Source organism: Chiloscyllium punctatum, chromosome 12 (assembly GCF_047496795.1).
Source record: "Chiloscyllium punctatum isolate Juve2018m chromosome 12, sChiPun1.3, whole genome shotgun sequence".
NCBI classification, from domain to species: Eukaryota; Metazoa; Chordata; class Chondrichthyes; order Orectolobiformes; family Hemiscylliidae; genus Chiloscyllium; species Chiloscyllium punctatum.
In genome coordinates, this window is record NC_092750.1 from 70,543,450 (window position 1) to 70,564,374 (window position 20,925).

At 39.8% G+C, this 20,925-nt stretch overlaps 1 protein-coding gene across 4 annotated transcripts in view; it reads right to left on the reverse strand.

Moving 5' to 3' along the window:
* dock3 (dedicator of cytokinesis 3) overlaps positions 1–20,925 on the reverse strand; it is an 889,649-nt gene that overhangs the window by 755,220 nt on the left and 113,504 nt on the right. For all 4 annotated transcript variants that reach the window (XM_072582733.1, XM_072582732.1, XM_072582735.1 and 1 more), the window contains exon 2: positions 494–577. In XM_072582733.1, the coding sequence (XP_072438834.1) occupies positions 494–577 (84 nt within the window). The remainder of the gene's footprint in view (positions 1–493; positions 578–20,925) is intronic.

Here is a 20,925-nt window from a genome sequence, read left to right on the forward strand (position 1 = left end):
CGCTCGGTAAATTCTCTTATTTAAGCTTTTATTTAATATGTAGCTATTATGTTACAACAGAGGATCTTGTTTCAAATAAAGTATCATACTTAAGTGATACAATGTAAGATGGAACAGGAGATTTTTGCAGCCTAGGCTTTGTTGTTGTCACCATTTACATGAGCATCGGGACCTTGAGATCTTGTTCGGATAATCCGAAATTCGGATAATCAAAGTTCAGATAACCAAGATTGCTCTGTATACCTTTACTTTCATAGCCTTGGAATGCCAGATTTAACATAGTCAAAAACATTTTTGAAGAGAAAATCAGTTGCAAATAAATCAACATATAAGGAAGTAAGCAGCCTTAGAAAAACAAATACTTACTGTACTAAGGAGACACTTCATTTTTAAAATAAAAAATCTTACTTTTAAAGAAATAGCATTTGTATTTTTCATGAAATAGTAGTCATGATGAATCACAAATGGGTGCAGTGTTTAGTTTTATTCTTACCTTCACACTTTTCCAAGATTTGAACTGTTTCTCCAATTTCCAGCACAAGTCCCTGTGGCACTGAACCTCGGAAACTACATATCACTGGGGAAAAATACAATAAGTGTGACTTAGGATTTTGTCTTCAATGACCATATGATCTGATGCTAACTAAACCAAAGTGAATAACATTCTCCACAGGCCACACTTGACCATGAATATTGGGAGATGTTGTCAAAGATTTTTGTCTCCCATTCATCAGGTCAAGCATAAAAATGCCAAATTTCAAACAATCACAGTAAATTACATTACAGGAGAAAAGTGCACTGATTGGTTGGTAAGTTGACTCTAATTAGCCATGGCATTACCATGGAAAATGCAAAGACTACAGACTCCCCAAACATCCAAGAAAGTCAAAGAATTTGCGAAGTTGCTACAATGAGTATTTCGTTAATGCAAATTTGTTTAACGCAATTAACAAATTGAGGATATTGGTTCTAAAGCGCGAATTTTTAAAACATGTGTTGGCTGTAACACTTTTACATTGCATTATAGAAGACCTGCCTGTATTCCTTTTGTTTGTAGAGAATAGTTCCCTGCATAGGAATGTCTATCACTGTAGCAAGTTTAAATAAACTACCTGACACATATCCAACAAAAATATCCTGTGAATTAGGTTAGAAATATGTGTAAATGTTGAATATTCCTAATAAGTAATGTTTTAGATGAAATTGGAGAAAGCTAGTGGCAGATTAATTTAGGCAAAGGCTGAACAAAAATTCTATTAGCTTGTATTTGCGTAGATAGATGAAACACAAAGTGAGCAACAGTTCATATTACTTAGAATTGCAAAATTTTACAAAAGCCTCATGCAGTTTGAATAGTATAATGCAGGTGACAAAATTCAATTCAAAATTTCTACTCGGAGGAATCTCATCAATTAGCCTTTTTCAAAATTAACATCAAGGAACTCAGTATTTAAATTCTGAAGACTTGCACATCAATTTATTTAATAAGGTAAGATTTTGAACAAACTGGTCCAATAAAGGATTCAAGGTGCCAGAGAATGAACAGGTTTATTGCAGATATGCTCTATAGCTAGGAGTACACATTAGCACTTACAAAACTAATGGATCAGTTACATTTTTTGACAAATATCTCAAGAAGAATCAGACATAATAACAAACTCGGCATCACTCAGAAATAAAGATCAAAAACATTGGGAGTAATATGGGAATCACAGTTCTTGATGATGGAGCAGACACAATTGCTGAAGGACCTCTTTCCACAGTGTAAAATCTCTCTAACTATATGATTACAATTAAGTGTCACTCCTACCTTAACTCTAATTTCTCTAACTTAGTGGACTCTTTCCTGGTTTTTTAGCATGGAGACTTCTGTCCTGAGCTGACGATGCAAGCCTCTTTTCAGGTGTTAGCATGAAAACATTCACATGTCATTTCCCACAGGTTATAGACTTCATAAACTAAAATTATTTTGCTAGGGTGAAAGTGTTAACCAAAACTGGAAACAGATTCTAAATAGAACTCAAATCACTCCTGTTTTCTCCATCTGTCATAAAAATTTCATATTATAAACAATTCATCAATGAACACCACAGATATCCTGCTAAGCACATAACTGAAGTCATGTGTTTTCCTGGAAATGATGTATTTACTTCCTGTTCCAAACAACTTCCAAAACTCTTACAAACATTTATCTTCACAAAACCAAAATTAACACTAATCGGACCTTGACTTTAAAAATTCTAATTCCCAAATATTACTATTTGCCTTTATTACAGCAGCTGCCTTTGGATGTGCTTGGCCACACTGCCTATCTCATCACTCTTGTTCTCCAAATTGCATCGGAGCTCAATTTTTTTATTGATCAAGATAAATTGCTCATCAGCATGGGTTTTTAATTCAGCATTCAACTTAAAGTTGTGATATATCAGCAATTTCTCCTGCTCAAGGCGCTTTTCACAATACTTCATACAGACTTCTGAAATGTTAAGCTTCAACTGAAGGTCTATTTTTGGTTGAATTTGCTTTTACAAATTAATCATTTCGATGTTTCAACTTTTCATTCATGGTAGATGGAAATGGTATTTATTATAGGTGGAAAGACAAACAGAGAAAAACAAATTCAATAGCTCAAGAGCTCAGACTACAAAAGGAGACTTAGTTCTCACAGACATTTTGATATAGCATTGATGACGTGATACTGTCATCATGATAGCTGACTTTCTTTTCAATAGCTTATTAGTTAAGCCAAGGTTTTTCTTGTATTTTTATTATGAAAGATGCTTCCTGTCTTCAGGCTTCTGGATGTCTCTGAATATACTGCACTCTCAGATATTATAAAAGTACAACTGAACCAGTCGAAAAGTTATGATAAAACAAAATTTCCTTAAAGTCATGTATAGCTAAAGCACACCATAGAATGAAATTGAAGGAGGAGAGTGGAGGGGAGGGGGAGAGAAGAGAGAGTGAGTGCCGGGGTGGGGGGGGGGGGGGGGGGGAGGGAGGGGGGGGGGAAAGAGTGTTGGGGAAAAAAGTGTGGGGGCGGAGAGAGAGGGGGAAAGAGAGAGAGGGGGGAAGAGAGCGAATGGGGTGGGGGGAGAGGGGGGTGTGGGAGAGTGGGGTGGGGGGAGAGTCGGGAGAGAGGGTGACGTGATGGAGTAAGAATGGGCGAGAGAAGAAATATGTGGGGAGATTGAAGGAGGGCGAGAGAGAATGAAGGGGGACAAGAGAGTGATGGGGTGGCGAGGGAGTGAGGGGAGGGGATGAGAGAGACTGAAGGGAGGGCGAGAGAGACAGAGTGAAGGGAGGCAGAAGTGACGGGGCAAGGGAAAGGCAGTTGAGAGAGTAAGGTGGTGGAAAAGAGTGTAAAAGGGGGTGTGAGAGAGGGAGATGGGCAAGAAAGGATTTGGGAGAAGATTAGGGGACAAAGGAGGGGTTGAGAGTCAGAGAACTGGGGAAGATCGTGAGTGAGGAGGAGGGAGGGACATTAGGGAGAACGAAATAGAGGGAGGGGTGTGAGCGAGAAAAGGCCAAGGGAGTGGCACATGAGAACAGGACCGAGGGAGGGCACGCGCGGGAAAGAAACCGAAGGAGGGGCATGAGCAGGAAAGAAACTGAGGAAGGGGCATGAGCAGGAAAGAGGCAGAGGGAGGGGCGAGAGACCGAGCCAATGGAGGGAAGAGAGAGTGGAAAAATGAAAGAGAAGAGGAAAGTAAGAAGGGGAGAGTGAGAGAGACAGCAGAGCTTCCTATCTGTAGTCTCTGAACATTTGGGCGGCACGGTGGCACAGTGGTTAGCATTGCTGCCTCACAGCGCCAGAGACCTGGGTTCAATTCCCGCCTCAGGCGACTGACTGTGTGGAGTTTGCACATTCTCCCCGTGGCTGCATGGGTTTCCTCCGGGTGCTCCGGTTTCCTCCCACAGTCCAAAGATGTGCAGGTCAGGTGAATTGGCCATGCTAAATTGCCCGTAGTGTTAGGTAAGAGGTAGATGTAGGGGTATGGGTGGGTTGCGCTTCGGCGGGGCGATGTGGACTTGTTGGGCCGAAGGGCCTGTTTCCACACTAAGTAATCTAATCTAATTTCCCACACTCAGCTGCTCTTGACATTTACAGCTTAGTTACGAACTCTGCAGTTCAACCACTGGGCTATGGTGAAGCAAAATTTCCTTTCCTTCACTTGAAGGCTTCCGGTGCGTATCATTCTTGACTTCTCCCTCTTACTGCTTCCAAAATGCCACATTATATTGCACAGTGATTTCAAGTTGCACAACTTTTCAATCTTCCAATTATAGTAGCTCAACCTCCATTTGAATTTGTAGTTCCAAAAAAAATCACAATGTATGGTTACTTTTATGTTGCTTACCCTTTATCCTGTTTCACTTGACACTTGCTCAAAACCAATTACATTTCTAACTTTTCCCAATCCTGATTAAAGATCATCAATGTGAAAGGTTAATTGTTTCTCTCCTCACAGACACTGCCCAATCTATTCAGCAGTGACTACTCTAATTTTATTTTACTTTGGTACAGACTGCAGATGTCCATGCATGGCAGCAAATTCCAGAAGCAGATGTCAATGCGATGATCAGCAGGTTGACGTGGATCGTAATGTGTGAAATGGAGAGGCTGAGCGCATATGCAGCTCAGAGGCAACATTACTCAGTATTCTAGCACATTCAGTTTTATCTTTATAATTTGTATATACACGAACATTATCCAGGGCATCACATAACTAATTAACAGGGGATAGTGGGTCAATCAGAGAATAGTACTGTATATTTCATTGCAATCCATTACATATGACCTTCTTGAAATTTTATCTGTAGATCTTTCTTTTTGTCACAAAGTCTGAGTTATACTTTGCAAGAGTATGAGGAATTGGCAGCAAAATCTGGAAGAGATTATGCTGCCAATTCCTCATACTGATGATCCTGCTCTCATTGCCCATTAAATATCTGGCTAAGAAAATATTAATACATAATAAAAAAAAGGTTTGAAGGATTTGAACCAAAATACCTGTGCTAATTCACCAAATGAATATTCCAGTTTTATTCTCCTATGCTAGATCATTTTATTTCTTATCCATGATTCTTTTAAGAAGATCAGAAATCAGATGACACCAGGTTGTAGTTCAACAGGTTTGTTTGAAATCACAAGTTTTCGGAGCATTGCCCCTATAACCTGGTGTCATATGACTTCTGATCCTGTCCCACAACCTGGTGTCATCTGACTCTGACCTGTTCACACCAGTCTGACACCGGCACTTCCACATCTTTTAAAACGATACATGGGCCCCTGATTTTCGACCATCCAACTTACAAATGAGATCTACACAGCGGTGTATTAATATTAAAGATCCAACTAAAGATGCAAACTTTGCCTCGTACTTACAAACAACTATTTAACATTGTCATGCATTATGTTTTGACTTTCAAACACACTGACTTGCAAACGGACTCAAGAACAGAACCTGGTCATAATCTATGAACTACATGTAAAGTATATTATATTTTGTTGCCACTGCCATTCCAGCAACAGCACTTCACATTCTGTCTATAGTCTGTAAATATACTCAACCACCAATTCCCTCAATTCTTTTCAATAATCTCAACCTGTACATATTAGTCTCTGATAAAAGAAATAGATTTACCCAAATTACTGAAATTAGATCTATGGTAAGATAATAAGACTGTGGGTTATCCCATTGGATAACTTGGAGTGGGCATTTTGGTTCAAATCCTTTACTTGCACAAAACCTTTCACAAATTAAATTTTGCCAAGATACAATCTAAAAATGATTATCTATCCTTTTTATAAATGTTTTTTCAGGTACCACACCAGTTCTGCCGTAACATTACCCTGTCCAATTTTAATGGAAAATATCTCTTTAGAAGAGTTTGTCCCTACAACCAGGGAAGAAGAATTCAAGTATCAGTTTGATGTGATGTATGTTACAGGGGAGGAAATATACATTTCTTATATAGTCCTATAAGTCCCACTCCTCCAACAATCATAAATTTTGAATTTAACCAATGTGATATTACCAATTGTATAAGTGTTAGATTATATCTGGTTTAGCATTAGAAACAAGTCATGAGCAGCATAAGATGAATAACAAAGTTATTTCCCCCCCCTTGGGTTGGAGAGTTCAGAACTGGAAGGCATAATTTTAAGATGAGAGGCGAAAGATTTAAAAGGGGCTTGAGTGGCACCTTTTTCCATACAGAGGGTGATTCATTGTGGAATAAATTGCCAGAGGAAGTGTTAGATTGCATTTACAGTTACAACATTTGGGCAGTACATTAATGGGAAAGATTTAGAAGGACATGGGCCAAATGCAGGCATATAGAACATTAGTTTGGGAAACTTGGTTGGCATGGACAAGTTGGACCGAAAGTTCTGTTTTCATCCTGTATAACTCAATGATCTTTAGTCAATAAATAATAAAAAGCTTATTACAACTAAAATATACAAAGACAAGCTTACATAGATCATTAATAAAAAGGTTTATATTGTGCAAACATGTGTGTAACTCATATTCTAACATTGGCAAATACAAGTACCAGACAAACTACGGTTGAATACCCCACAGAACTCATCAAAAAGCACGTGTGATCTAGGCAAGTTCAACGGATTCGTCAGCAATTCTGTCCAGATATTAGTGACATAGAGTGCCAGCAAATCACATTAAAACTCCATAATAGATGAGATGAATTGGCCATGCTAAATTGCCCGTAGTGTTAGGTGCGTAGGGAAGTGGGTCTAGTTGGGTTGCACTTCGGCGGGTCGGTGTGGACTTGTTGGGCCAAAGGGCCTGTTTCCACACTGTAAATAATCTAATATTATGAAGTTGAAGGTGTGCACTGTACCTTTAAGAGAGATTGAATACTGTTTTGCACTGAGAGCTTACAAGCACCTGTAATATGACTAGCTAGCAGTCTCGGAGTGTACTGGAAAATTGAAAATATGTAACATTTGGCTGTGAAACAAATACCTGAGTTGGTTGTTATTTGGACAACAATTCAAATCTAACCAGTTTAAATTATGCCCCAGGATACTAAAATCCAATTGATCTTATTGGCTCGATATTGGCAAAACAATGAGACAATCTGATGTTGGGGAGATAAAAGAGACAGTCAGTTTGAAAGTTCAAACGACAGTAACTGCCATCGAGAGAGACTGCCATTCAAAACACTCTCTATCAAAGGTACCTTTTTCATATGAAACATCTTTGCAGTAAAAGACTGAAGGTGACCCAGGTAGATCTTCAGCTGAAAGGAAGACACCAGAGATGACAGCCGCTGTGCAATTTTGAATTTAAGTTGATGTAATTTTAATACGAGTTTTTAATGGAACAGTACATTGTTATAGAGATGGAGGCAGATAATAAGCAGTTAAGAGAAAGAGGTGCTTAGAGTTGTGAATAGTTGTTGTTTAATGTTCACTTTTAGAGTTAAGGAATAAATGGATATTATTTTTCTTTAAATAGTGGAATTTGGGGGTTCTCTGTCACTCATACTTTAACAGATTAAGAGGCGAGGCAAGCTTTTCTGGATGTGTGGTTTAATTAGTGGATGCACCGCTGTGTCATAACAATAAATCTTTACTTTTTGCACCGAAACTCACTCAAAATCCCATCAACCATGGACCACCTCAATTACTGTTCATGTTCTGTTGTACACCTTCCTTTCCTGGGTATATGCTCTGCTGCATTCTAGAAAGTGCATACAGACACAACCCTAGATTTTCATAGTGAGTTCTCCAAGTCATTACAATGCTAGGTTTGTTTCTTAGCTCTAATCTGGCTCAGCTGCACCAAGTAGTAACTGCTTGTGGACTTTCAACTCTCTCTCTCTCTCTCTCTCAACTGTATTGAACTATTAATTATAAAAAGACTATTTTCAATTCATATCTCTAATATTTAGTTGCCTACTAACTCCCATAACTTCTTCCTGGGTTCTGACTGCATAAGAGTTATCCATCTGCTCTTGACTTCTCATAGAACCCCAGACAGACAGAACAATCTATCTTAGCTCTGTTCTTAGTAGTCCAGTAAAACAGTTATTTTCTGCCAGGAGCCTGCCTCATTCCATGCGATCAAACTCTACCTGATGGTGGCTTTCAAACTGTTCAGCAGTATTTCCTGTACCATTCTGAGCGATTTATTGAAAACCTTGCAACAAGGGTTATATGGCTATGCAAAACAAAATAGAAAGCAACATTTGGACTCAAATGTTGAAACCACTGGGACTGTCATTTCCCTGAATATTATTTCCACAAGTTGCTTGCTCCAATAGCAGAAAATGTGTATTAAAAAAAGGAATTCATCATGTTGCTCAAATCTAAGATTAGGATTTCCAGGAAATATAGGGTAACCTAGGGGCTAGAAAGTGTAAGAAAATTAAGCTAAAAATCACACAACACCAGGTTATAGTCCAACAGGTTTATTTGGAAGTACAGGTACATAATCCTTTATCCGAAACGCTCAGGGCTAGCTGGTTTTTGGAATTCGGAATTTTTAAAATTTCGGAATAAGTTCAATGGTGAAACTCAAAAGAATCTCACTGAACAGCAGACTCACTGTGAGTAATGGGCCCTGAGACAGAATTAAGGCCAGTGCTGGGCCACACCCCCCACATCACATCTGAGTTACAGGCATCGAGTGAATGTGGAGTTGGGTTAACTATTTGTACACCAAACAACCTTGTTAATGAGATAAAACTTCACAAAAAAATACCTTTGGATTTTGGAGCTTTTCTGATTTCAGGATTCTGGATAAAGATTTGTCTACCTGTACTGGCTTTCTGAGCGCTGCTCCTTCATCAGGTAGCTGTGGAGCCAGATCACAAGACACAGAATTTATAGCAAAAGATTACAATGTCATGCAACTGAAATGGTATATTGAACAATTTGTTTGTTCAATATATCATTTCAGTTGCATGACAGTGTTTACCACAATAACCTCATCTCTTACCGAAAGACCCACCTCTAACTATTGAATAGCTTCAAGGAAGTCACAAAGATAGGCCAGCCTCAATTGCAAAGGTCCTTTCATTATCTATACTAAACCTGTTTTTTTTTCCAGTCATAAAGCATCGAACTATCTTGTCTTGAATAAAGCAAGTACTCCTCGTGTTGTAGCTGTAGGAACACTTTTTCCAACTACTGTTGCCTGTCCAACCACCTGGAAACAGGATTGGAATTCCCCTGTCAAATGTTCAGTCTCCCCTGAGTTTTGCACAGAATGGAAGAATCCAAAACGTCTACAAAACAGTAAAAGTCACTCTTTGGGATATGCAGCTCCTTGTGTTGTTTCTGCAGGAGGATCTCTTCAGGAGTTATTTGTCATCAAAACCGTAATTATCTCATTTTGGTCTCACCTTTTGGGTAATGAGACAACTGCTGCCTTTTCAGAATTTAGGGACATGCTTTCAGAATTGCACCTATTTATCCACCAAAACCGATATGCCCTCGATTACATACTTGCAAAGGAAGGTGGAGTTGGCACCATAGTCAAAGGTAAATGCATCATGGGGGTCATTGACCTCATCAAAAACACTACTAAGCATTTGGATAACATCCATACCTTTGTCAGTCAAATGAATGAAGGTTCAGGATGGGGAGATTGGGGTTTTGGCTCATGGTACAATTGGCTGATCAATTTGGTTATGTATGTTGCTTTGGTTTTAGTTGGTCTTTTTGTTGATATTGCTATTGTTAAGTATATTATTGCCAAACTATTAGCTTCTATTGACAGCATTAGTTCCACTCAGAAAATGCTTTTTTTCCACTTTGATGAAGATGAGGAAGCTCTACTGCCTGCCCCTGATCCCTCTCCAGAGGAGGAGAAAGTATGGCAATCTTTGGCTGCCATTCAATTGGATTAATGTGATCTGTGCCCTCACATTTATAGTATAGTTGTGGAATGACCAAAGTGGGAGATGAGGATCTAAAAATCTGGATTTAAGCTATTGTCAGGAGCAACAAATCTATGCAAGCTTTTATTAATAACATAATGGATTTTTAATATAACATAACCTTAGGAAGTGGTTTCAGGATTAATACTGTGTTAAAATGGTTGAAGGCTGCATGCCTGCTTTTCTGAGCTAGCTGAATTAAAAGATAAAGCAGACAATTATGTCTTCACAAAATGAATCATAAGACATTAACTGACCGTTCTGACTAACCTTGAGCTTGCAAGCACGAGACATAAAGTGTGAGACAATACTGTTTCCCAAGAAATATCATTGGATTAACCGGTTGTCCATTATGTCACCTTATTACATTTGATTGGTTTTTCTTGTAAGACAAAACTGTTTCCCAGGAAACATCATTGGATTAACCTGCCGCCATTATGCCACCTTATTACATTTCATTGGTTTTCCTTTGTAATTAAGGTTGTACTGTATCTTAAAAAGCATATAAAAATGGCTTATTGTTCAAATTCAATTGCATAATTTTTCCACAGAACACAAACTTTTAACCTCTGTGTTGCTGGACAAATCTGCACCAGGCTGCCTTATTTTATTAAGCTGGTAACCTTGCTTTAAACAGACCGTACTCCTGTTGATTCTTTTGACCAATCACAAAACCGAGAAGTCCCTTCTGGGATCCAGATCTTCATCCTCATCAAGCTTCCTGGTTACTTCATCAAAGAGCTCTAACAAATTTGTGAGGCATGATCTCCCATGCACAAAGCCATGCTAACTATTCATAATCAAACCCTGTCTTTCCAAATGCATGTATATCCTATCCCTCAGAATCTTCTCAAATAACTTACCCACCACAGATGCTAAGCTTACTAATCTATAGTTCCCAGGCTTTTCTTTGCAGCCCTTTTTGAACGATGGCACAACATTCGCTACCCTCAAATCTTCCAACACCTCAGATGTGGCTAACGATGATGCACAAGTATCAGCCAGGATCCCTGAAATTTCTTCTCTAGTCCCTTGCAGTATTCTTGGATATATCTGGTCAGGACCAGATGTATCCACCTTCATACATTCTAACACATCCAACACCTCCTCTACTGTGATATGGACCAGCCCCAAGATATCACCACTAACTTCCCCAAGTTCCCGAGTATTCATATATAGGGTAAAATACTATATTACACAAACATAATACTACATTCCCACCTGAAATAGCTTGCAAAATAAAAAAAATTAAACATAAAAGAAATTCAATACTTTTTAAAAATTAATACACTCACCATTATTGTACAGTACTCCTGCTAGCTTGACGAGACTCCATCTAGAGACTCAAATGGGTTAGTGCACTTAGACATCCAGAAATATTTGCACTGATTTCCTTCTGCCACTAGATGGGGGCTAGGAGTTGAGTTCAAATTCAGAAGTGATGCCAGAACTGCAGGCAAGACCTGACCTACAGCCTAACGGTACATAAAGTGGGTAAGGAGGAGAGACCAAGTCAGGAGGCATGGCTAAGGTCAAGCAGCACCAGGGAGTAAGACGAGTACACATCAAAACTGGAAGCAAGACCTCTGGAGCAGAATCACACCAGAAAGCAAGGATAGAATGCATGGCTGGAGTAGAGTTAGACAGGAGACCAAGCCAGAGGGAAGATAAGACTAGGATAGTATAAATTAGGAGCCAAGCTAGGACATTAGGTTTTGGGAAGTGAGGCTGGGACAAAGCAAGCCAGAAGACTGAGGCTCAAGAGTAATGTCAGGAGTGAGGCAAACACCCTTACTCATTTGCCCGAACAAAAAGGAAGAATTAGTGTCTGGATGCAACATTGTGATAATGATATAAATATGCAACCTGAACCTTCAACTATGCATGCAAACAATGTTGAAAATGGCAACAAAACAAAAATTTTTCCCCAAATAATAACTGTTACAATAAATTGATGTGAAGTGGAACAACTTACAGTGATAGGGTATGTAAAGGAGAACCTAGGAAAGAGTAGATTTAGATTTTCAAAAGGTATTTGATAAGGTGATAATATGATAAGGGCTTGCTGAGTTCAGGGCAATATATTAGCAAATTAAAATTTTTATAGATTGGAAACTATGGGTAGGGATAAATCAGGCATTTTCAAAATGGTAAGCTGTGACTGGTGGAATGCCATAAGGGTTACTGTTAGGGATTCATAGTTTTACACAATAGAATGGTTACAGCACAGGAGGAGACAAGTCAGTGCAACATGCTTGTATTGACGCTTCACGAAAGTAATTCAGTCATCCAGTTTTAGCCATTTCCCCAGAGTGATGAAAAAAACTTTTATACAATACAGCACAGAAACAGGCACAATTCCTAGTCCTCATTAAGACATGCTACTAATTGCCCAGCGCGGTTTCTATGCTTCTGTTTGCCTCCCGTTCATGTGTCTATCAAGATCTGTTGCTTTAAACATTGCTAATGTGCTTACTTTCACCACTTCCGTTAGATCCAGGCATCCACTGCCCTTTGTATGAAAACTTTTCCACACTTCTCTCCTAAACTTTCCCCTTTCATCTTGAACCTGCGCCCTCTTGTAGTTGGCCTTTGCACCTGGGAAAAAGCCTCTGACTATCAAAACTAAGTCTCTCATTATTTTGTAGACCTCCACCAGGTTGTCCTCAATCTCTGTCTTCCTAGTGAAAACAATCTAAGCTTATCCAACCATTTCTCAAACTAAAACCCTCCAAACCAACAAACATCCTGCTTTCTCTGCACCCTCACCAAAGCATCCATATCCTTCTGGTAGTGTGGTAACCAGAACTGCACGCAATATTCCAAATGTGGCCTATCTAAAGTCTTGTTCACCTGTAATATAAACTGCCAACCTCTATATTGTGTTGCCACTTTCAGGGATTTGTGGACCTTTACAACTAGATCTTTCTGTATATATCAATGCTCCTCCGGGTTCTGCTACTTATTGTATAATTTGCACCGAATTTGGTCTTCCAAAATACATCACCTCGCATTTGTCCAGATTAAACTCCATCAGCCATTTCTCTGCCCAAATCTGCAATTTATCTCTATCCCACAATATCCTTTGACAATCCTCCTCACTGTAACTCTGCCAATTTTGGTGTCATCCTCAAACTTACTAATCAGACCACTTATATTTTCATCCGGATTATTACACACATATTACAAACAAAGATCCTAGTACTAATCTCTACAGAACATAACTAGTTACTGATCTCCATTTCAAAAAGCACCACTACTCTGTATGACCAAGCCAGTTCTGTATCCATTTAACCAGCTCATCCCAGATACCAGGAGACTCAATCTTCCGTACCAGCCTGCCATGAGATACCTTAACAAATACCTTACTAACGTCCATGTAGACAACATCCACTGCCCTTCCTTCAGTCATTCCTCTCACCTCCTCAAAAAACTTAATCAAGTTGGTGAGACATGACCTTCCCTGCACAACTTCATGCTGCCTCTCCCTAACAAGTCCATTTTCTTCCAAATGTGAATAAATCCTGTTTCTCATTATATTCTCCAACAGCTTCCCTACCCTTGACAGCAGGCACAGTGGCCAGTAATTACGTGGATTATCTGTTTCCCTTCTTAAATAAAGGAACAACATTAGTATTCTCCAGTCCTCTAAAACCTCATCTGAGGGCAAAGAGAATATAAATACATGGGTTAAGGCCTCAGCAATGTCCTCCCTCATCCGACAGTATCCTGGGATACATTGTGTTTAGCTCTGGGGACTTGTCTACCTTAGTGTATTTGAAGACAGCACATTCTCTTCAAATAATGATCTGATTTCTGGTGTAAGCTATATAATCTTTCTCCACCATGCATTCAGGCACTGCATCCCCGATCCTAACCACTCACTGTGTAAAATATATCTATTCGTAATGCTGCTAGTTCTTTTGCTAGCCATCTTAAATTACTACAGTGTGGTTCTTGATCTCAATCCATGTTGATGAATCAGATGAACAAGCTGACAAAAAAGTATTTAAACTTGCTAATTATACATACCTAATTGGGAATGTTAGTTGTATTAAGAACACAAAGACACTGCAAAGAGAATATGGGGATATAAAGTGAGTGAGAACGAGATGGCATATGGAGTATAATGCAGGGAAATGCCTTCACTGCTCTTCGAGATGAGAATTCTGAGAATTTTGCCTCATCTTGGTCTTAAACGATGGATTTTTTAAAAAAAACTCTGTCCTCTGGTTTTAAACTCTTCCATAGCCTCTCTGCAATTCCCTTCAGGATATTACATGTTGCATAAGATCACTTCTCATTCTTCTAAATTCCAATGTACACAGGGCTAAACCTTCATCCAAGATAAGCCTGCATCCCAGGAATCAAGTCAAACGAATCTTCTCTGAACTGCTTCTAATGTAATCATATGCCTCTTCAAGAGATCAAAACTGCACGCAGTACTCTTGACCTAGATATTAAGCTTTCATGATTAAATTAACCGAACAGTCAGATCTCACTTTTCTGCAAACATTTGTGATCATTCTCCATGTAAACTGTACATTATTTCTCTATTCTTCACACCAAAATTGCCATTTCACATTGTACAACTTTATACTCCATCTATCTTTTTTTTAAAAAACAAACTCACTTAATCAGAGTTTCTTTGTAGACTCTGTCCTCCTCAAAATGTAATAGCCTACCTTTGTCTTATCAGATTGAGAAATGACAGCCAGCTTTGCCAACACTCACCTAACCCCAAAGAAGCTCAAGTACCACCCATTTATTTCTTCTTGAAAATGTTTTTGCAGCCCACATTAAAATTTACCTGTCATTGTTTTGTGAACTAGTTTGAAATAATATTTCAGGTTCTACTGATAATCCTAATTTGTTATCACCAACACCTTTAGGCAGCACACCTTTGACTCTGGGTCATATTTGTAAGCCAGGAGCAGCAACGACCCCAGGCACTGAGGCATGAGGCAACCAACCACTCTAGTTTTGGTAGAACTCCTCAAACAATCCATGTTTGTTTTCTAATCTTCAATTCGGCCATTCTAATGATTGCTCCTGGATCTGTACAACTTTAAGACTTATTACTAGCTTTTCACATTGAACATAAAATTATGACACAGAATCAAAGAATCATACAGAAGAGGTCCTTCAGCCTACTGAGTTTAAACCTGCCAAGCATATGTTACTATCTATAATAGTCCCACCTTTCCACACTAGACCAAAGCCTTAAATGTTATGAAGCATCAAAAGTTCACCCACGTACATTTTAAAGGTTATGAGGTTACCCACCTTAACTACCCTCCTAGCACAATTCGGACTAATAACAAAAGTATGTCAAAATAGACGAAGCAAAGCAAAACTGCTTGAAAGAAAATGAATGGATCTTTTAGCTGACTAGAGGGATGAACTACTTTCTTAATTATGTGATTCATACAGAAATTACAATGTGGAAAATCACAATATTAAGCAAACCATTCTTTGATGAAATCAGATCAGCCATGATCTTATCGAAAGGCAAAGCAGGCACAAAGGCCTACTCCTGCCCTGAATTGATATGTTTGTATGATGGTGGTTACCATCAAAAGCAAAATTTTTGGTTGGAAGACTTATAGACATTGGTTACGAAAACATGGAAATAAAACATTTATGAAACAAGAGACTGCACACAACATAGGAAGTACAATTCATCATATATTGGACAGATAGTCCAAATAAAAGAAGTTTTCAATTAAAAATCACAAAATATGAAGCTAAAGACCTATCAACTTCTTTAGTAAGACAATAATAATCCAAACACAAGATTTTATGAATACAACTAACAAGAATGAAGCACTTAATGACCACAGCATACAAAAATCTTGGGAAATAATTTAATTGATTGATTTACAGTAGAGAAGGATACAGAAGTTGGAAAATTTGGGAAAATAAATAGCGACATCTTGAAAAATGTCTACATTACAGAGGTGGTGATGCTGGACATTTTAAAACACAAACGTGGATAAATCCCTGAGACCTGATTAGGCGTACCCTCGAACTTTGTGAGAAGTGATCGTTGGGCCCCTTGCTGAGATATTTGTATCATCGAGAGCCACAGGTGAGGAACAGGAGAACTGGAGGTTGGCTAACATGGTGCCATTATTGAAGACAGGTGGTAAGGAAAAGCCAGGGAATTATAGATCGATGGGCCTGACATCGTGGTAGACATCAGTTGGAGGAGATCCTGGGGGGTGGGATTTACATGTATTTTGGAAAAGCAAGGACTGATTAGGGATAGTCAACAAGTTTGTGGGAAATCATGTCTCACTAACTTAATTGATTTTTGCATGAATTTATGTAAAACTCTGTTATCTCACTTTTTAGATTAGAATCAATCTAAACATCATGGCATAGACAGAGAACACAGGGGGCCAACACCTTCAACATATTGTCTAGTAATCACCATTGTTAACAGCTAACCAGAGAATGCAACTTTTAAAAAAAGGTTTTGTGATTTACACATGAAAGAAGTGAAACTATCTCTGTATTCCATCAGATGAAAGGCTTAACAGACAATCAATTTTTCAATGTATAATTTCAGTTACAAGACACTGTAAATTTTTGCTATAAATTCTGTGTTACGATCAAGTCCTCCACTATCACCTGATGAAGGAGCGTCGCTCCGAAAGCTAGTGTGGTTCCAATTAAACCTGTTGGACTATAACCTGGTGTTGTGTAATTTTTAACTTTTTACACCCCAGTCCAACACCGGCATCTCTAAATCATAACTTTAGTGGGCGGCACGGTGGCACAGTGGTTAGCACTGCTGCCTCACAGCGCCAGAGACCCGGGTTCAATTCCCGCCTCAGGCGATTGACTGTGTGGAGTTTGCACGTTCTCCCCGTGTCTGCGTGGGTTTCCTCCGGGTGCTCCGGTTTCCTCCCACAGTCCAAAGATGTGCAGGTCAGGTGAATTGGCCATCCTAAATTGTCCGTAGTGTAGGTAAGGGGTAGACGTAGGGGTATGGGTGGGTTGTGCTTCGGCGGGGCGGTGTGGACTTGTTGGGCTGAAGGGCCTGTTTCCACACTAAGTAATCTAATCTAACTTGATTGAGTTTTTTGAAGAAGTAACAAAGAGGATTGATGAGTGCAGAGCGGTAGATGTGATCTATATGGACTCCGTTAAAATCATAGACCACCAGGTTATAGTCCAACAGATTTATTTAAAAGCACTGGCTTTCGAGGCACTGCCTCTTCATCAGGTGGTTGTGAACAGGACCATAAGACACGGAATTTATAGCAAAAGGGTTACAGTGTCATGGAGTTGTAATGATACATTAAACAAATTTAGATTAAGTCGTTTATCTTTTAGAATGGGATATGCTAGTTTCGGTTCTTTGATATATAAGTAGCACAACTTCTTTTAAGTTATGTTCTCAGGCTAGCTTCAGCTTTTTTAACAATAGGAGCGATCTCAGCTCAGACAATGCATTAAAGGTGTGAGGTTAAAGTCTGTCTGTGTCCCAATGTTGAGTCAGACTGGTTCTAAAGTGGAACTTACAGAATCTTACATGGATTTATGCAGCTTTTGAGCAAAATAAAATGTAATTCTGCAAATACATTGACTGTGGGTGTGAGTACATGTGAAAGAGTGAGTGCATAGGCTTGATCAAGCATATTTGTGAGTGTGATGGGGTAGGCAGAGGAACCTCGATTATCCTAACAACACAGGCAGGGAGTATTTCATTCAGATAAACAAATTGCGGATAATTGAGGTTTCTCTGTAAGCCTGTGAGAGGATGCATGCGTGAGTGTGAGTGCCAGGAGTACATGTGCGTGTGCATGAGAGAGCGAGAGAGAACCTGTAGTGTGACATGAATCCAAGGTCCCAGTTGAGGCCATCCACATGGTGACCAATTTTGGCTATAAGCCAAAGTGCTTTGTTGCTTATCCCAAATTCCGCCTTGGACGATGGTCACCCAAAGGTGTGAGGCTGAACGTCCTGGACCACTGAGATATTCCCCAACTGCGAGGGTACACTCCTGCCTGGTGATTGTTGCACAGTGTCCATTCATCTGTTATCGTAGCTTCTGCTCGGTCTCGCCAATGTACCATGCCTCAAGGCATTCTTGCCTGCTGCATATGAGATAGACAGCATTTCCAAGTCACATCAGTACTTGCCACATACATGTTGGGAGGTGTCCCAATGTGTAATGGTGGTATCTGTGTCAACACTCTGGCACATGTTGCAGCAGCTGCCATGACAGAGTTGCACGGTGTAGTTGTCAATAATTGTCCAAAATGCTGGGCGGTTTGCAGCAAACAATGATCTGTTTGAAGTTTGATAGTTCTTTAAAGGCAAGAAGTGGAGGTGTGAAAAGTCTTAGCAAGGTGCTCATCCTCATCAATAATATGTTGCAGGCTGTGAAGAACATGGCGTAGTTTTTTGGCTCCTGAGAGGTAATGGACAATGAAGGGTACCCTATCAGTTGCAGCCTGAATCTATCTCCTGAGGAGGTCATTACGGTTTCTCATTTTGGCACTTCAGTAAGGTATTCAACAAAGTTCTGCATAGTAGACTGGTAAGCAAGGTTAGATCACATGGAATACAGAGAGAACTAGCCATTAGGATATAGAACTGGCTCGAAGGTAGGAGACAGAGAGTGGTGGTGTTGGTGGTTTGCTTTATAGACTGGAGGCCTGTGACCAGCGGTGTGCTGCAAGGATCAATGTTGGATGTGAACATAGGAGGCATGGTTAATAAGTTTGCCAATGACGTCAAAATGAGTGGTGTAGTGGACAGCTAGAGTACAACGAGACTTTGATCAGATGGGCCAGTGGGCCGAGGAGTGGCATCTAGATAAATGTGAGGGAAGGCAAATCAGGGCATGACAACATAGTCTCAATGGTAAGGTCCTAGGGGGTGTTGCAGAAGAAAGAGCCCTTGGAGTGCAGGTTCATAGTTCCTTGAAAGTAGAGTCGCAAGTAGACAGGATAGTGAAGAAGGCATTTACTATGCTTGCTGCTATTGGTAAGTGCATTGAATATAGGAGTTGGGAAGTCATGCTACAGCTGGATAGGACATTGGCTCGGTCACTTTCAGAATACTGCGTGCAGTTCTAGTCTCCCTCCTATCGGAAGGACGTTGTAAAACTTGAAAGGGTTCAGAAAAGATTTACAAGGATGTTGCCAGGGTTGGAAGGTTTGAGCCATAGAGAGAGGCTAAATAGGGTAGGGGTGGGTTCCCTGGAGCGTCGGATGCTGAAGGGTGATCTAATAAAAGTTTATAAAATCATAAGGGGCATGGATAGGGTGAATAGACAAGATTTTTTTCTCCAGGGTAGAGGAATTCAAATTTAGAGGGCATAGGCTTAAGGTGAGAGGGGAAAGATTTAAAAGGAACCTTAAGGACAGCTTTTTCAAGCAGAGGGTGGGGCATGAATGGAACATGCAGCCAGAGGAAATGGTGGAGGCTAGTACAATTACAACATTTAAAAGGCATCTGGATGTGTATATGAATAGGAAGGGTCCAGAGGGATATGGGCCAAATGCTGGCAAATGGTCAGCCTGGTCTGCTTCCATGCTGTACAACTCTATGATTCTACAAGTGATTAATACAGTTAGCAAGTTTGCAGATGACACCAAAATTGGAGGTGTAGTGGACAGTGATGAAGGTTACCTCAGATTACAACAGGATCTGGACCAGATGGGCCAATGGGCTGAGAAGTGGCAGATGGAGTTTAATTCAGATAAATGTGAGGTGCTGCATTTTGGGAAAGCAAATCTTAGCAGGACTTATACACTTCATGGTAAGGTCCTAGGGAGTATTGCTGAATAAAGAGACCTTGGAGTACAAGTTCATAGCTCCTTGAAAGTGGAGTCGCAGGTAGATACCACAGTGAAGGTGGTGTTTGGTATGCTTTCTTTTATTAGTCAGAGTATTGAGTACAGGAGTTGGGAGGTCATGTTACGGCTGTACAGGACATTGGTTAGGTCACTGTTGGAATATTGCGTGCAATTCTGGTCTCCTTCTTATCGGAAAGCTGTTGCGAAACTTGAAAGGGTTCAGAAAAGATTTACAAGGATGTTGTCAGGGTTGGAGGATTTGACCTATAATGTGAGGCTGAACAGGCTGGGGCTGTTATCCCTGGAGCGTAGGAGGCTGAGCGGTGACCTTATAGAGGTTTACAAAATTATGAGGGCCATGGATAGGATAAATATACTCCCTGGGTGGGGTAGTCCAGAACTAGAGGGCATGGGTTTAGGGTGAGAGGGGAAAGATGTAAAAGAGACCTAAGGGGCAACTTTTTCACACAGAAGGTGATACATGTATGGCATGAGTTGCCAGAGGAAGTGGTGGAAATTGGTACAATTGCAACATTTAAGAGGTATTTGGATGGGTATACGAATAGGAAGAGTTTGGAGGGATATGGATCGGGTGCTGACAGGTGGGACTAGATTGGGTTGGGATATCTGGTCGGCATGGATGGGTTGGACCGAAGGGTTTGTTTCTGTGCTGTACATCTCTATGACTCTATGACAAGAAACAGGCTTCTATGGCAAGTTGAGTCTTCGCTTGCATACAACGTAATATGTATATTATATAATTTTAAAATAAATATATTAACATACACACATTTGAGTTGGCAGGGGTTAAGCAACTTGAAGTTTCATGTGTATAGATCCTTAAAAGTGAAAGGAAAAGAGAGTATTCAGCAAAAATCAGGAATCTTGGGCTTCATGATTGTAAGTATTAAATACAAAAGTAGGGAAATTAAGCTGAACATTTATAAAGTCTTGATCAAGTACCAACTAAGATCAAAACTAGCCTCATTTTTCTTTTAACACTTTAGAAAAGAATCCTTGATGGATTCTCAGCCCAAGCCTGGATATTAACCAGATCTTACTTCATTTGAACATGGACTACTTGAGTATCTGATTCACCACAAATGGTGCTAAACATCATGCATACGTCAGCGGACATCTCCATTTCTAACTTTATGATGGAGGGAAAGTTGTTGATAAAGTAGTGGAAGGC